General features: G+C 43.8%; 1 protein-coding gene across 1 annotated transcript in view; it reads left to right on the top strand.

Moving 5' to 3' along the window:
- Positions 1-11,208: 11,208 nt before the first annotated feature.
- The window catches only part of LOC137497031 (J domain-containing protein-like), a 63,270-nt gene continuing 61,501 nt past the window's right edge, over positions 11,209-12,977 (top strand). Inside the window, exons 1-2 of the mRNA XM_068225511.1 lie at positions 11,209-11,494; positions 11,974-12,075. Of these exons, the coding sequence (XP_068081612.1) occupies positions 11,408-11,494; positions 11,974-12,075 (189 nt within the window). The 5' untranslated portion in view covers positions 11,209-11,407. The remainder of the gene's footprint in view (positions 11,495-11,973; positions 12,076-12,977) is intronic.

Genomic DNA, 12,977 nt, shown 5'->3' with positions numbered 1-12,977 from the left:
GACCAACTACTAGTGTTCGTGAGTGCAACATCCTATAACATTACTCTAAAATACGGCTTCGTACCTAAATAAATTATTCATCACGACAACATCAAAATTCACGCATGACCAACATAGTTCCTACCATCAGTACCATCATCAGAACCTTCACATAACATCATCATAAAATTCGCAATCCTAATGACACGTCTATAATCATCACATTTCTCTATCCACGTAAATACTTTCAAAGATCCTACCGTAACTAACACCTTATTACATCGCACAACTCGTCATGCACAGCGAATTCACAATACTAAAGAACAATCTAGTCAGGCAATTACGTAAAATTACTAAATACGTTGCCGCATTAACTCCATATCACCACAATAGTATCACACTTCTATTATCAAACACTGTATTTCCACACGAGCACATAACATTTTGAAGACCACAGAATCGCACGTCGCAAAATACCGAGCTCCTCCGAGGTATTCTGAGCTATAAGTTAAATTAGCGTTCAATACCATAACACCATTACGGTACCAATAACATCCATGTCGAGAAATCATTCCGTAAAACCTAGCTAGCAAACATTAAAGAAATCTTACACAACCATCGCATATTATCACAACGTAGTCTGGCTCACCGCACTAGACGTAACGATCATAAGTATTACAACGCAATGTCCAACAAATAACGGTCGCTTTCAAGTTAAAATTATACATGTCAAATCGACATTAAAATGAATACTACTCTACATCTACAATAAGCAATTACGTGGCGGAATATATACAAGATATTCAAGTACTCATCCTGGGTTGTTGCTCCACGACGGTGTCACCTTCCGAGTTCAGCTCTCACTCAATAACATTATCAAGTATTGTCCATCACATTTCTGGTCAGATCCTTTGAGGTCCCTCTATTTTAGTTGTTCATGTTGATACGTGTATTCATGTCATCTGAATAATTAATTGCTGACGATTCCATATTACCTGAAACTCAGAGATATCAATTAGAAGAAGATTATACACCTTAATACAATTTTTACAGTTCAAATGATACACTTGCCTTTTTCATTCAATAACAAGATATCTTGTTTTACAATATTATATGTTTACAATATGCCAATATCTCTCTAATATTTCCTTTCAATACAATCTTTTCCCTATGAATTCTTGCTTCCGATCTTTCTGAGATACCGATTGAGAATCAACTTCTTCGGAGACAAAACAGATTCTACCACAACATAATAATTGCAGACGGTTTGCTTTTCAGAATTCTTCTCAGCTTCTAGCTCCCATATGTTCTTGACAATTGGAAACATTTGACACATAATGCAAGACGATCTCGTACAAATCAGCTGTACTAGCAAAGGAACTTATTTAATAATTGCCGCCTCGTATTTAGGTTAGAAATCGACAGTTTCTTTTCTTCATCTCGATCGTTGCATTGATGCGAGACTAGATGTACAAGGTATGGCCCTCTCATATGAATTTATTATTTACATATTTCATGGCCCTCAGTAACATTCTGTCATAGGTATTCTGCCGTTCATGCATTTCGGAAACTTACTTGAGGAATACGTATTTTTCATTTAATCCTGCCCTATGTTTTACAATGTTTAACTGTCTCAACATTTCCGAGATACCACGGGGTTTAGAGCTTGTTATCAATCCGCTGATATCTTCAATTCAGCGATGCCGTTCACGTAATTAGACAGATCAACTGCCTTCTAATTCATCTGGAGGTGTGATAACCGGACATAAGATTTCATTGACATCATTTCTCGACATAAACTTCCAATGTGTTCACCAATCTCATCCCGACATGCATTGGAAGGTTATAATATAAACATTCAATATGAAGGATGGGATCGCTAATAGCGTTATATTGCTGTATATCTTTCATTGTGGTGGTTCTGCAGCTCTGCAGATCGCATTATGGAGCCGCGCCTGACCGAAACTCAAAGCACCTACCTCCCAGGCCACGGCCCCCGAAGCGGAGAGCCAGCAGAGCCGCTTTATAGAATTCAAGAACAGAAGGACACGCCAAAGGGAGCTTAAACAGGGTTAGAAAACCCAGCCTAACGATCACCCTAACGCCTCTGTCCGCTATGAAGGGTCACTCAACTCCACAATACAAAAACCCGAGGCATCACAACAACATGAAAAACCACCCTATCACAATATATTCTAACGACCTACTGAAAATTGAGTCCGCGCTGATCAAGTACCTCCCACACAACGAAAGGAACTATAAGTTCGTAAAGCCCAGAAGGGATTCATACGAAGCTGTCCTGCTGATACTGTACTCAGAAAATACCTGTCACCTGCATTAGACAACTTGACGAGCTACAAATACAATATTTGTTGCTCAACTACGGGAGGACTAAGAGGTAGGTACTCAGAACCCCCGTATTCAAGTACACACTCAACGAGTTTGGAGACGCCATCTTTGCTGAGAAAATCCCTGTCTTGGGTGTACAACGGATGCGAAACAGGGAGGGGAGGAAACAAGCTCCAATATTCCTTGACACACTGTCGGACGAGTCTGGAGTGGAGAAGATGGAGAGTCTGTGCACTCTCCTAAGCATGGCTGTGAAGGTGGAGCCTTACCGGCTTAAAACCACGTGCACCCAGTATAGAGTGTCCCAAAGGTTCGGTCATTCCCAAATGGGGTGTAAGCTTAGCCACAGGTGCAGGTGGTGCGCTGGGCCCCACTCTTCCCGTGGGTTACGTGAATGATGTTGATTCACGAAATATCACTGAAATATTTGTCCCAAATGGAAGATAGTAATTGCTTTTACTCAAATAAAGTCTCAAATCCCAGGTTGATTAAGAAATAATACGAAATATTTTATTTTAGAGAATACATACTTTACTGCCTTACAAAAACTATTTCTGCTACGTCGCAGCGCTTCCGTAAGTGTTTTGTTTGTTCAACACTGTGATGTTTTTGCTCACTGAAGTTCTTTGCTGTCGTTTTATTGATTTTTCTACCGGGCGAGTTGGCCGTGAGCGTAGAGGCGCGCGGCTGTGAGCTTGCATCCGGGAGATAGTAGGTTCGAATCCCACTGTCGGCAGCCCTGAAAATGGTTTTCCGTGGTTTCCCATTTTCACACCAGGCAAATGCTGGGGCTGTACCTTAATTAAGGCCACGGCCGCTTCCTTCCAAATCCTAGGCCTTTCCTATCCCATCGTCGCCATAAGACCTATCTGTGTCGGTGCGACGTAAAGCCCCTAGCAAAAAAAAAAATGATTTTTCTCATTCGATGTAATTTGATGGGCTGTCAGTTCATGTGCATTAACCGATTCATTAAAAGATTTGTTGGTCCAGAGATCATGCTATTTTCCTTTTAAAACATATATAAATACATGTATTGGTCCAAGGATCATGCTACTTTTCAACAAAATACCTGCACTCCCATTCGCTAGAGAGAGAGCTCGTCGGTGCCAGCCCTGGACCTCAAGAAAAAACAAAACAAACGACGGCGCGAGCAGCGGAATGCAAGACATGTGGCCATAAATAACGAAAATCGCAGACAGCACTCTAATTCAACGGTGCCAAGACCTCAAGAAAGAAACAAAAGACGGGGCAAGCAGCGGAATGCAACACCATGGACTCCTATTTACAGCCAGTAAATACGTATACATATTTCTTGCTAGTGACGACGGTATTTCTTAATCAACCTGGGATTTGAGACTTTATTTGAGTAAATCAATTATTACCTTTCGTTTGTGACAAATATTACAGTGATATTTCGTGGATCAACATCGTTCACGTAACCCTTCCCGTGACTGTCCGAACGGCGGCGGCAGAGCATATGTGAAATGTAAATGCGAGGGGAAACACGCAGTCATCTACAGAGAATGCCCCAGCCGCAGGGAATACGAAAGCTCCCTCACAGCTAAGAGGCCGAAGGGTGCTGGAGATCAACAACGTGGCCACCCGGATGCTCTAAAACGCCCCTCAGGCAACAAAGGACCCTCTAGCCAACCGGGCCCATCAGGCAAACCTAGCCAACGAGGAAAGGAAGGCCCTGCTAAGGGAACAGGCCCCTCAGGCCGAGGCAAACCACACACTAAACAAACACGGGAAACAATCATCCCGGGGTTCAAACGCAACCAAGCCCCTCTCCCCAAGCCACGGGCAACAGAAATCAAGCCTCAACCAACAAAAGCAGGGCCAAACACCAAACCAAATGCAACAACAGGGAAACAAAGGCCACGTCCAGGGGACCCGAGCAGGAACCAAAGGGAGAACTCGCCGCCTGCTCCACCTCTCACATTCAGCGCACGGTACCCGGGCTCACACATAAAGCATCCGCTTCCCAAACCGAGCTTACCAACAATAACACGATCCTCCCCCCAGCTACAACCTCCACGGGATCCTTCAGGGCAAAAGACCAACACAGCCGTAAGACATATTGAAGTCACTAAGCATAAATATACCTCTCAGCATCCTAATCCCCACCATTCTAAACTTCTTAAAAAGGGTGGCTGAGGAAGAGGATCTTAAGTGGCCTAGGATAATAGTAAATATCATCGAATCATTTATCTCTATACCCTGAAATGGCTGCAAAAATACACAACACATCAATATACATAACTCACACAGGCTGCGAGTTCTAATTTGGAACTGTGAACGAATACGCAACAAGAAAATAGAACTCGAAGCCTTCCTAGTAAAACACGCAATACATATAGCGTTAATCACGGATACATTTCTCGCTCCTGGCACGAAGCTAACAATTAAAGGTTACACAGTACACAAGTACGACAGACCTACTGTACACTCAGAAGCGGCGTGGCAGTTCTGGTAAGAAGGGACCTAAAACACATGGAACTCGAAATCCCAGAACTAGTTGCAATGGAAGCATGCGGAATACGCCTACTAGTACGCGGGACGTTAATTAACGTCGTAGAAACGTACTCCCCCCCCCCTCCCCCACCAAGGACAGTCAACACAGACGACATTGATATACTCCTAGGGCTAGCCAGGAACACGGTAATAGGTGGAGGCATCAACTCTAAACACGAAAGCTGGGGGTGCCTTAAGCCTAATAAACAAGGCCCAACGCTGTACGAACACATGATCGCCCGCGAATACGTAATAGCAGTCCCCGAGGAACCCACATTCCTAGCTCCGAAAGGGCAAACTTCAGATATACTCGACTTTGCCCTACTCAACAACATCCCTCAGGATTGCAGTATGAAGGTTTAAATGACCTAGCATCAAAACACCAGCCAGTACTTCTAACACTGGATGCTAACCCAGAGGGATACGAACTAAATCCCAAGCGAATGATAAACTACAAAGCAGCCAAGTGGGACAAGTTCGTAAAAAAACCTGCGCTGCTACAGGGAATAGAAATTACCACCCCTGAAAGCCCAGCCGAGATTGAGGAGCCAATTACAAACCTCATAAAAGCGATACAAAGAGCGATGGAAGCCAGCGTACCAACCCACACATATAAGGAGCGCACATTCGAAATCCCGAATAACATAAAGGAACTCATTCAAAGAAGGAACCGGCGCAGGCGTACGATATCGACAGGAAACGAAAAATCAGCTGAACACTGAAATTCAAAATGTCCTAAAAGAACACCGGTCCAACGAATGGAACAACAAGCTGCGAAAATTCGACACGAACACTAGGCCAGTGTGGCAATTAGCAAGACACTTCACACGCGAACCACACGTAATTCCAACCATCAAGGGAACGAATGGCCCAATATTCGACACTCGGGAGAAGGCCGAATTCATAGCCGATGCACTAGAGGAGGCATTCACACCGAATGATGACCCTTGGGACTCCGAATTCACACGGCGAACAGAAGCAAAGGTAGAGGAATTTCTCATCAACGCACCCAGACCAGACGTTAAGAAGACCAATATCCAGGAAATAAAATGGATCATTGACCATCTCAACCCCAAAAAAGCCACCAGGTCAGACGACATCATGATCATAGTCCTTAAGAAACTAAGCAATAAAGCCCTCATAATTATCACCAACATATTCAATGCCATGCTCAAGTTGCAATACTTCCAAAAACAATGGAAATAAGCGAAAATCCTAGTATTTGGGAAGCCAGGGAAAGGTAAATCGGACCCTAACAACTATCGACCCGTAAGTCTGCTAACGGCCATAAGCAAGATATTCGAGAAAATACTGCTAAAAAGCTCGTAGCACACATCAAGGAGAAAGGAATGTTAAGGAACGAATAATTTGGGTTCCGTAACGGACATTCCTCCACACAACTCCTTACGCGGTTCCTGGAACATGCCACCATCGGGTTTAACAAGCGAAGGGACACGGACACAAAAGGCATGCGATAAAGTGTGGCATGAAGGCCTGCTGGCAAACCTGATAGATTACGAGTTCCACTCACGTTATGTAAGGCTCATAAAGTCATACCTAAAAGACAGGAAATTTCAAGTAGACGTACATAACACTCTATCAAGTATGCGAAATATCAGAGCGGGCGTAGCCCAAGGTTCACTAATAGGCCCGATCCTGTTTGTCCTATATACCAATGATATGCCGACAGCGGAGCTCACTACCACGTACCTCTATGCGGACGACACTGCAACAACAGTCCAGCATCCTCAGCTCCTGTGCACCAGAAAAAGGCTCCAGGTAGCGCTGCGCACATTAGAACCGTGGCTCACTAAATGGCGCATCAAAATCAACGTAGAGAAGTGCCAAGCAGTGTTGTTCACACGTAAAAACAGACGCAGACACAAAGTTGCCAACATCAAACCGTTGATGCTATTTAACATGCAAATAGAATGGCACGAAAGAGCTAAATATCTAGGGGTAATCCTGGACAAAAAGCTAACGATGCTACATCATGTCAGAGATATAAGGCGAAAAGTACACATAAGGCTTGTCAAACTGTACCCCATACTAAACAGCAAATCCTGCATAAACAGCAAGGTAGCAGTCAACATGTATAATCAGGCCAGTCATCATATATGCTGCCCCAGCATGGGGATAGATGGCCAAAACCAACCTTAACAGTCTCGAATACATACAAAACAAATGCCTGCTGGCAACGGCGAAACTCCGTTTCGGAACGGCAATAAGGGACCGACGCACTCTAACAAATATCCGCTTTATAAGACACCATCTTAGAAAGCAAAGCTACGAATGTACACCAAGGCATAGGGCAACCGAATCGATCCCTTAATCAGGAGCATTCGAAGGTACGACCCAGACCAATACAAAAAGTATCCCACGCCAAAACACATACTGTTCAGCCACAGGAATAGATGATAATGGGCTCGCCCCACCCCTTCTAAGGCGACCACACAAAAAATATACAAAGATCACTCAAACATCACCACAAAAGGAAAATCTACCTGTATATATTCCTGCTATATCATATGTCCTATGATTTTGTATTTTGATGTATAGCCTATGTTTCAGTAACGTGAGGACCAAAAAGGCAACCCGCACCTCAAGAAACACACGGACAGCAATCACATAAGATTGGCTACAGCGACAAGACAGCGGAACCCAGAGCCCGCACTCAAACTTAGTGTACAGTAATCATTATATTATCCAGCATGTATGTTCTTGTATGTTTAGAGCTCTGTACTCTGACCGGCCAACCGAGCAGAGGAGAGGTGGTCACGGCTTTACCATGGCTCTACGCCTCTGCATTCGGGAGACGGGCCTGGGGCACAGTGCTGCATTTCTCGCCTGGCCTCGCCCGTCGGCTGTCCTGAGAATGGTTTTCCGTGGTTTTCCATTCTTCTACACTAAGGCGAATGCCGGGACAGTTCGTAGTATAGGCCACGGCCGCCTACCCCCTCACCTTCTCCGCACATCTCCTTCACCGTCACAAATCTCCCGGCCTGAGCGACGGCGTCACCGTCTAAGAGGCCCGCCTCCCCCTTCAGGGGAGTAATGAAAACGAGAATAGTAGTAGTAGTAGTAGTAGTAGTAGTTGTATGTTTAGAAAAGAAGTGACATGAGTGACCGCCGCCGCAATGCCGGGACACACCCAAGGGATGAAGAAAAGAAGAAGACGTTAAAGAAGACGTTAGTCCCAGCTACATAGCAAGCTTGACTTGTCCCTTCTCCGTAAATGGAGGCCTGGCACAGGGGACACTGGCAGCTGGACAATGGGACTTTTCCTGTAGTCCCAAAGCCCAGATGCTACTGAACCCGCGCACGGAATCCCGCAGTGCCAAGAAGGCTCATCCCCCATAACAAACAAACAAACAAACAAACAAACAAACAAACAAACAAACAAACAAACAAACAAACAAACAAACATTGCAGGAAAATGGACATGACTTGTTCATGACACATACTCCTCACCAACATAACCTGGAAACTTCCGGCCCACAACCTAACATGTGCTATCTACAAAATGTCAGGTTTTACATGTAGGCATCTTTCTATTTCCGCCTATGCGGTTTTTTTTTCCTGACCCTTATTACCCGATTACACCACTATTGATACCCATCACCACATCTGGCCTGGTAACATGCTGAGCATGGGGACAGGCAGATACTCTTGTAGTATCACACTCCCACTCCTCCCTACTATTTTTTCTTCTTCTTAGAACTAGTAGCATGTCGGAGGCACGGTTGCCACGCGAGGGGGGGGGGGGGGGAGAGCAATCTCTCTCCAATCTCTCTCTCACCCTTCCCCTATTTTAGATAGGGGGCTGGGAGTTAGCCCCCAGGAAGGAAGGAGAGGACCCTCTCCACCCTCCCAAAAAACCAAAACCTCGGTCCGTAACCTAACCCGATGAAATTAGGTTATCGTCCGTGGTTGCAGGTTGGGTTAAGACGTCATCGTGACTTACGTGAGGTTAGGCCTACATGCGTAGGTAAGGTTTAACGTCACAATGACGTCCTTGACCTAACGTCATTGACTAGGGGTCTTTGACCTTGCCTGCCCCCCAAAATGCGTGGGGAAATGCTGACTCAGCACCCATTATTTTAGAACATAAACAGCTCATACTTATTATTATTATTATTATTATTATTATTATTATTATTATTATTGCTGGTTTTGAATGTAGCACTAACACTTTAAAGGTCTCGGGGACGGAAGGATGGTAAATAGCTAGGATTAGAAATGTAGCGGCCGTGGCGCTAATTAAGGCATAACCCCACGGCACTTAACGCCCTTGAAAGGGTCTTGGCCTGCCCAGCGACCGCTGCTCAGCCCGAAGGGCTGCAGATTACGAGGGGTCGTGTGGTCAGCACGATGCATCCTCTCGATCGTTGTTCTGGGCTTTCGAGACGGGGGCCGCCATCTCACCGTCAGATAGCCGCCAATTAAGGCATATCCCCAGCATTTACCTGGTATGAAAATGAGAAACCATGGAAGATCATCTTCAGTAGTATTCAAACCTACCATCTACTGAATGCAAGCTCACAGCTACGTGACCCTAACTGTATGGCCAACTCGCACGGTCATTATTTATTTTCAATGTTAAATGTACTAATAATGTCATTAGCTTTGTGTCCCACTGTTTTTACGGTTCTCGGAGACGCCGAGGTGCCGGAATTTAATTCCGCAGGAGTTCTTTTACGTGCCAGTAAATCTAGCACTGCACCAGGACAGAGGCTGCCAAGTTGGGGTCACAAGGCCAGCGCCTCAACCGTCTGAGCCACTCGGCCCGGCAGTTAAAGGTACTTTTGTACTCGATAAATAACAGGATAGTGTGATAAGTTCGTTCTTATAATGTTAGTGAAAGGCCCTGTCGTGGATGAATGAGAGAATCTCCCACCACGATCAACTGGATACAGCAGGAGGTGCTCACCATGTACGCTACAGGTTCCGAAACTGAATAAAAAGACAGACGATTTGCATTCAAGGGTATTTGAAAGCGAGAGACCCATGTCCAAATATTTACTGGCATGTTGAGAAATTCCAATACTTCACTGCCTCTTTTAAGACCGGTGATAATCAAGGTTAAGTTAAATACTCAGCATTAATACTTTTGTTAACCTTTCATTCTGTAACCTGATGGGGTACGGCGAGCCTCCTAGATTATGATGCCCTCTCTCAGGCCAGGAGATGTGTTGCGGAGAAGTGTGAGACGCGAGCGGCCGTGGCCTATATAAATAACTGTCCCGGCATTCGCCTTAGCGCAGAAGAATGGAAACCCATTCTCAGGATAACCGACGGTGAGACCAACCCACCGCCTGCCGAATGTAGTGCTGTAGAACCGAAACCACTCTGCTTGGTTAATACCCTCTGTTCTCATGTAGGTCCTTCCTGTGGGTGGGGGCTTTAGAATAACATTCACGGTATACCTCCCTGTCGTATGAGGCGAATAGAAGGGACCCCAGGGGCTCTTAACTTTGAAGCGACCGGGCGAGTTGGCCGTGCAGCTGTGAGCTTGCATCCGGGAGTTAGTGGGTTCGAACCCGATTGTCGGCAGCCCTGAAGATGGTTTCCCATCTTCACACCAGGCAAATGCTCGGGCTGTACCTTAATTAAGGCCACGGTCGCTTCCTTCCCACTCCTAAGCCTTTCCTATCTCATCGTCGCCCATACGACCTATCTGTGTCGGTGCGACGTAAAGCAAATTGTAAAAAAAAAAAAAAAAAAAAATCTTTGACGTGTGGGTTGGCGACCACAGGGCCCTTGGCTAAGTCTCAGGATTTCTTCAACCTGCTTGTGCCAGGCCTCCCTTGGTCAACTCTCTCTTGTTCTTTTCCGACTCCGACGCTAGTGTGTCCGCGAGTCCTAGGGAGTCTTTCATTTTCACGCCCTTGATGGCCATTGACTTCCTTTAGCCAATACCGTACCTTCATTTTTCGAAGTTTTGGTCCCTTTCCATTTTTCCCTCTGATTAAATAGAGGATGATTCCCCAGTTGTACTTCCCCTTAAAACAATAATCACCACCATTAGGTATTCTACGCGTGATACTACAGTAAATGTACGCGTGCTCAGTGAAATGAATGGAAGAAGCACAAACCAAGATATTTATTATGAAATACCTATATCTTTTTGTGATACAGATTGACGCAGACAATGACGTGACAGACATTCTTACGAAATGGGAAAGCCCCACTCCTTTTTATTTTTCCTGTTATACTGTGTAGTTTCGCCTGCACTCTACAATGCTGCTAGCTGGTGGTGTTAAGAGCAACTACCTGAAGATAGATGCTGTGGCAAGAATAAATCAATTCAAAGTATAATGTAGTACACTTGTTGTATACTCGTGGCGCTGCGATCTGACGTAACATGGGATAATCAATGCAGTCTCCCTGGTTTAGTTGATGCTGGAGCTTTGCGCTGGAGTTTCCCTGGGATTTCCACAGCTGACTCCAGGGACCAACGACGTATTGCGTGATTCACTTCAGCAATAAGTAGGTGTGATACTGTGCAGGAGGGCAACAGGTGTTAGGGAAAGTTAATACGTGCGGTATTGAGATTTAATCAGTTATGAGCGGTATAGATGATATTTTGAATTATACACGCAAAGAAGAGGAAGATTTTTATGCTATCCTAGGTTGCGACGAGTCAGCTACGGTACGTAATCGACCATATTTGTTTATTTTTCTGTCATTCGATAGGTACAAGCGTGACAGATGTGCATGTGTTTCACTGACAGTGGGTGGTATGTTGTGATGAAATGTGTGTTGTGTTGCACTATATTTATTTGATCCAGTGATATTATACAAATAATAAGTGAATGAGGGTAAAATAAGTCTGTTTTAGCGAGGACATCATACTGATAATTGTCGCATGCAGTTATAAATTACATTGCATACACACCCCAGTGTTAAGTTTAAATTTGATTGTGACATAAGGAACGTAAGCGTTGTTAAGAACTATACTAATTTAACATGACATTTTGATATTGAGGTTGTAAATGAAAGAAATACGGTGCCGCATTTGTATTCAGCGAGTGTAATTATCTTTAAATGGCCTTGAGATTGTCAGTATTCTAATGTTTACAAGAAAAAATTAATTTGCGCACTTAATACATTTTTAATTTTAAATTTCAGGTTGAGCAGATTACTGCAGAGTACAAAGTTTTGGCACTTCAGTATCATCCTGATAAGAATGAAGGAAATAAAGAAGCGGAGGTGAAGTTTCAGAAATTAAAAGTAAGTATTTTCTACCACCAATGCACGATAAACTAGTCGGGAGCTGTTAAGGTGGTGTTGCAATGGTAGAGTGAAAGCAGTTCCCTGCCAATGAAGTCCTTTAGGTCTACAGCTCATTACGTCAATTTGCATACATGAATTTAAATTACTGAACGGCTCAGTGGTATAGTTACGCTGTGTCTAGAATATTCAAGCATTGTATTTAAAAACTGTTATCATTTAGTGCTGAGTTTGCTAGCCTCGGTATTTGATCTAAATAGGCCTACTTTACAATATCTATTTACAGCTGACACTTCAGACTTTTATGCTTCATAAGGCTGTGAAGCATTGTCAATACAGCCTGACCCTTGTCTGACAAGTTTTTCTTTCCTCTATCAACTCCAGTTGAGTCCTCAGGAACTGGGATGTCATGTATGGCTCTCTTGTTTTTGGCCTATGTAGTCTATGTAATGTTCTTCTGTGACCCCATTAAAAACACATTATCAATTCATTGTTCAATATTATTAAACAAATTTCTTCATTATGTCATCATGAGGAATAATCCTTCACTGAAATCGGTATTTCTCCTTGTACAAACTCCAAAGATAATTTGTCCCGCTGAGTAATACATTGATTTTTGAATGCATTTTTGTTCTTCTTTTAGAGTATCATGTCAAAATTTGCTAACATAGCACACTCCTTTCAGAGAATTACCTTTGATGGTATAAAAAGAGAGAGAGCACAACAAATTATTTAGTTTTCTCCTTAAAATTTTCAAAACAGCTTATGTTATGGTTTTGCATATTATACGTCTAAGTTGTACTGGTTACAGAATCATAGTATGCTTGTCAACAGCATTTACTCTTCTAAGAGGAATTCTCAGCACATTATTTTCTTGCATAGGATATGGTAAATGGTTCATG

The sequence above is a fragment of the Anabrus simplex genome, chromosome 1 (genome assembly GCF_040414725.1).
Source record: "Anabrus simplex isolate iqAnaSimp1 chromosome 1, ASM4041472v1, whole genome shotgun sequence".
In the NCBI taxonomy this organism is placed as follows: Eukaryota; Metazoa; Arthropoda; class Insecta; order Orthoptera; family Tettigoniidae; genus Anabrus; species Anabrus simplex.
Note: the sequence above shows the minus strand (reverse complement) of the source record. Positions and strands in the feature narration are given on the sequence as shown.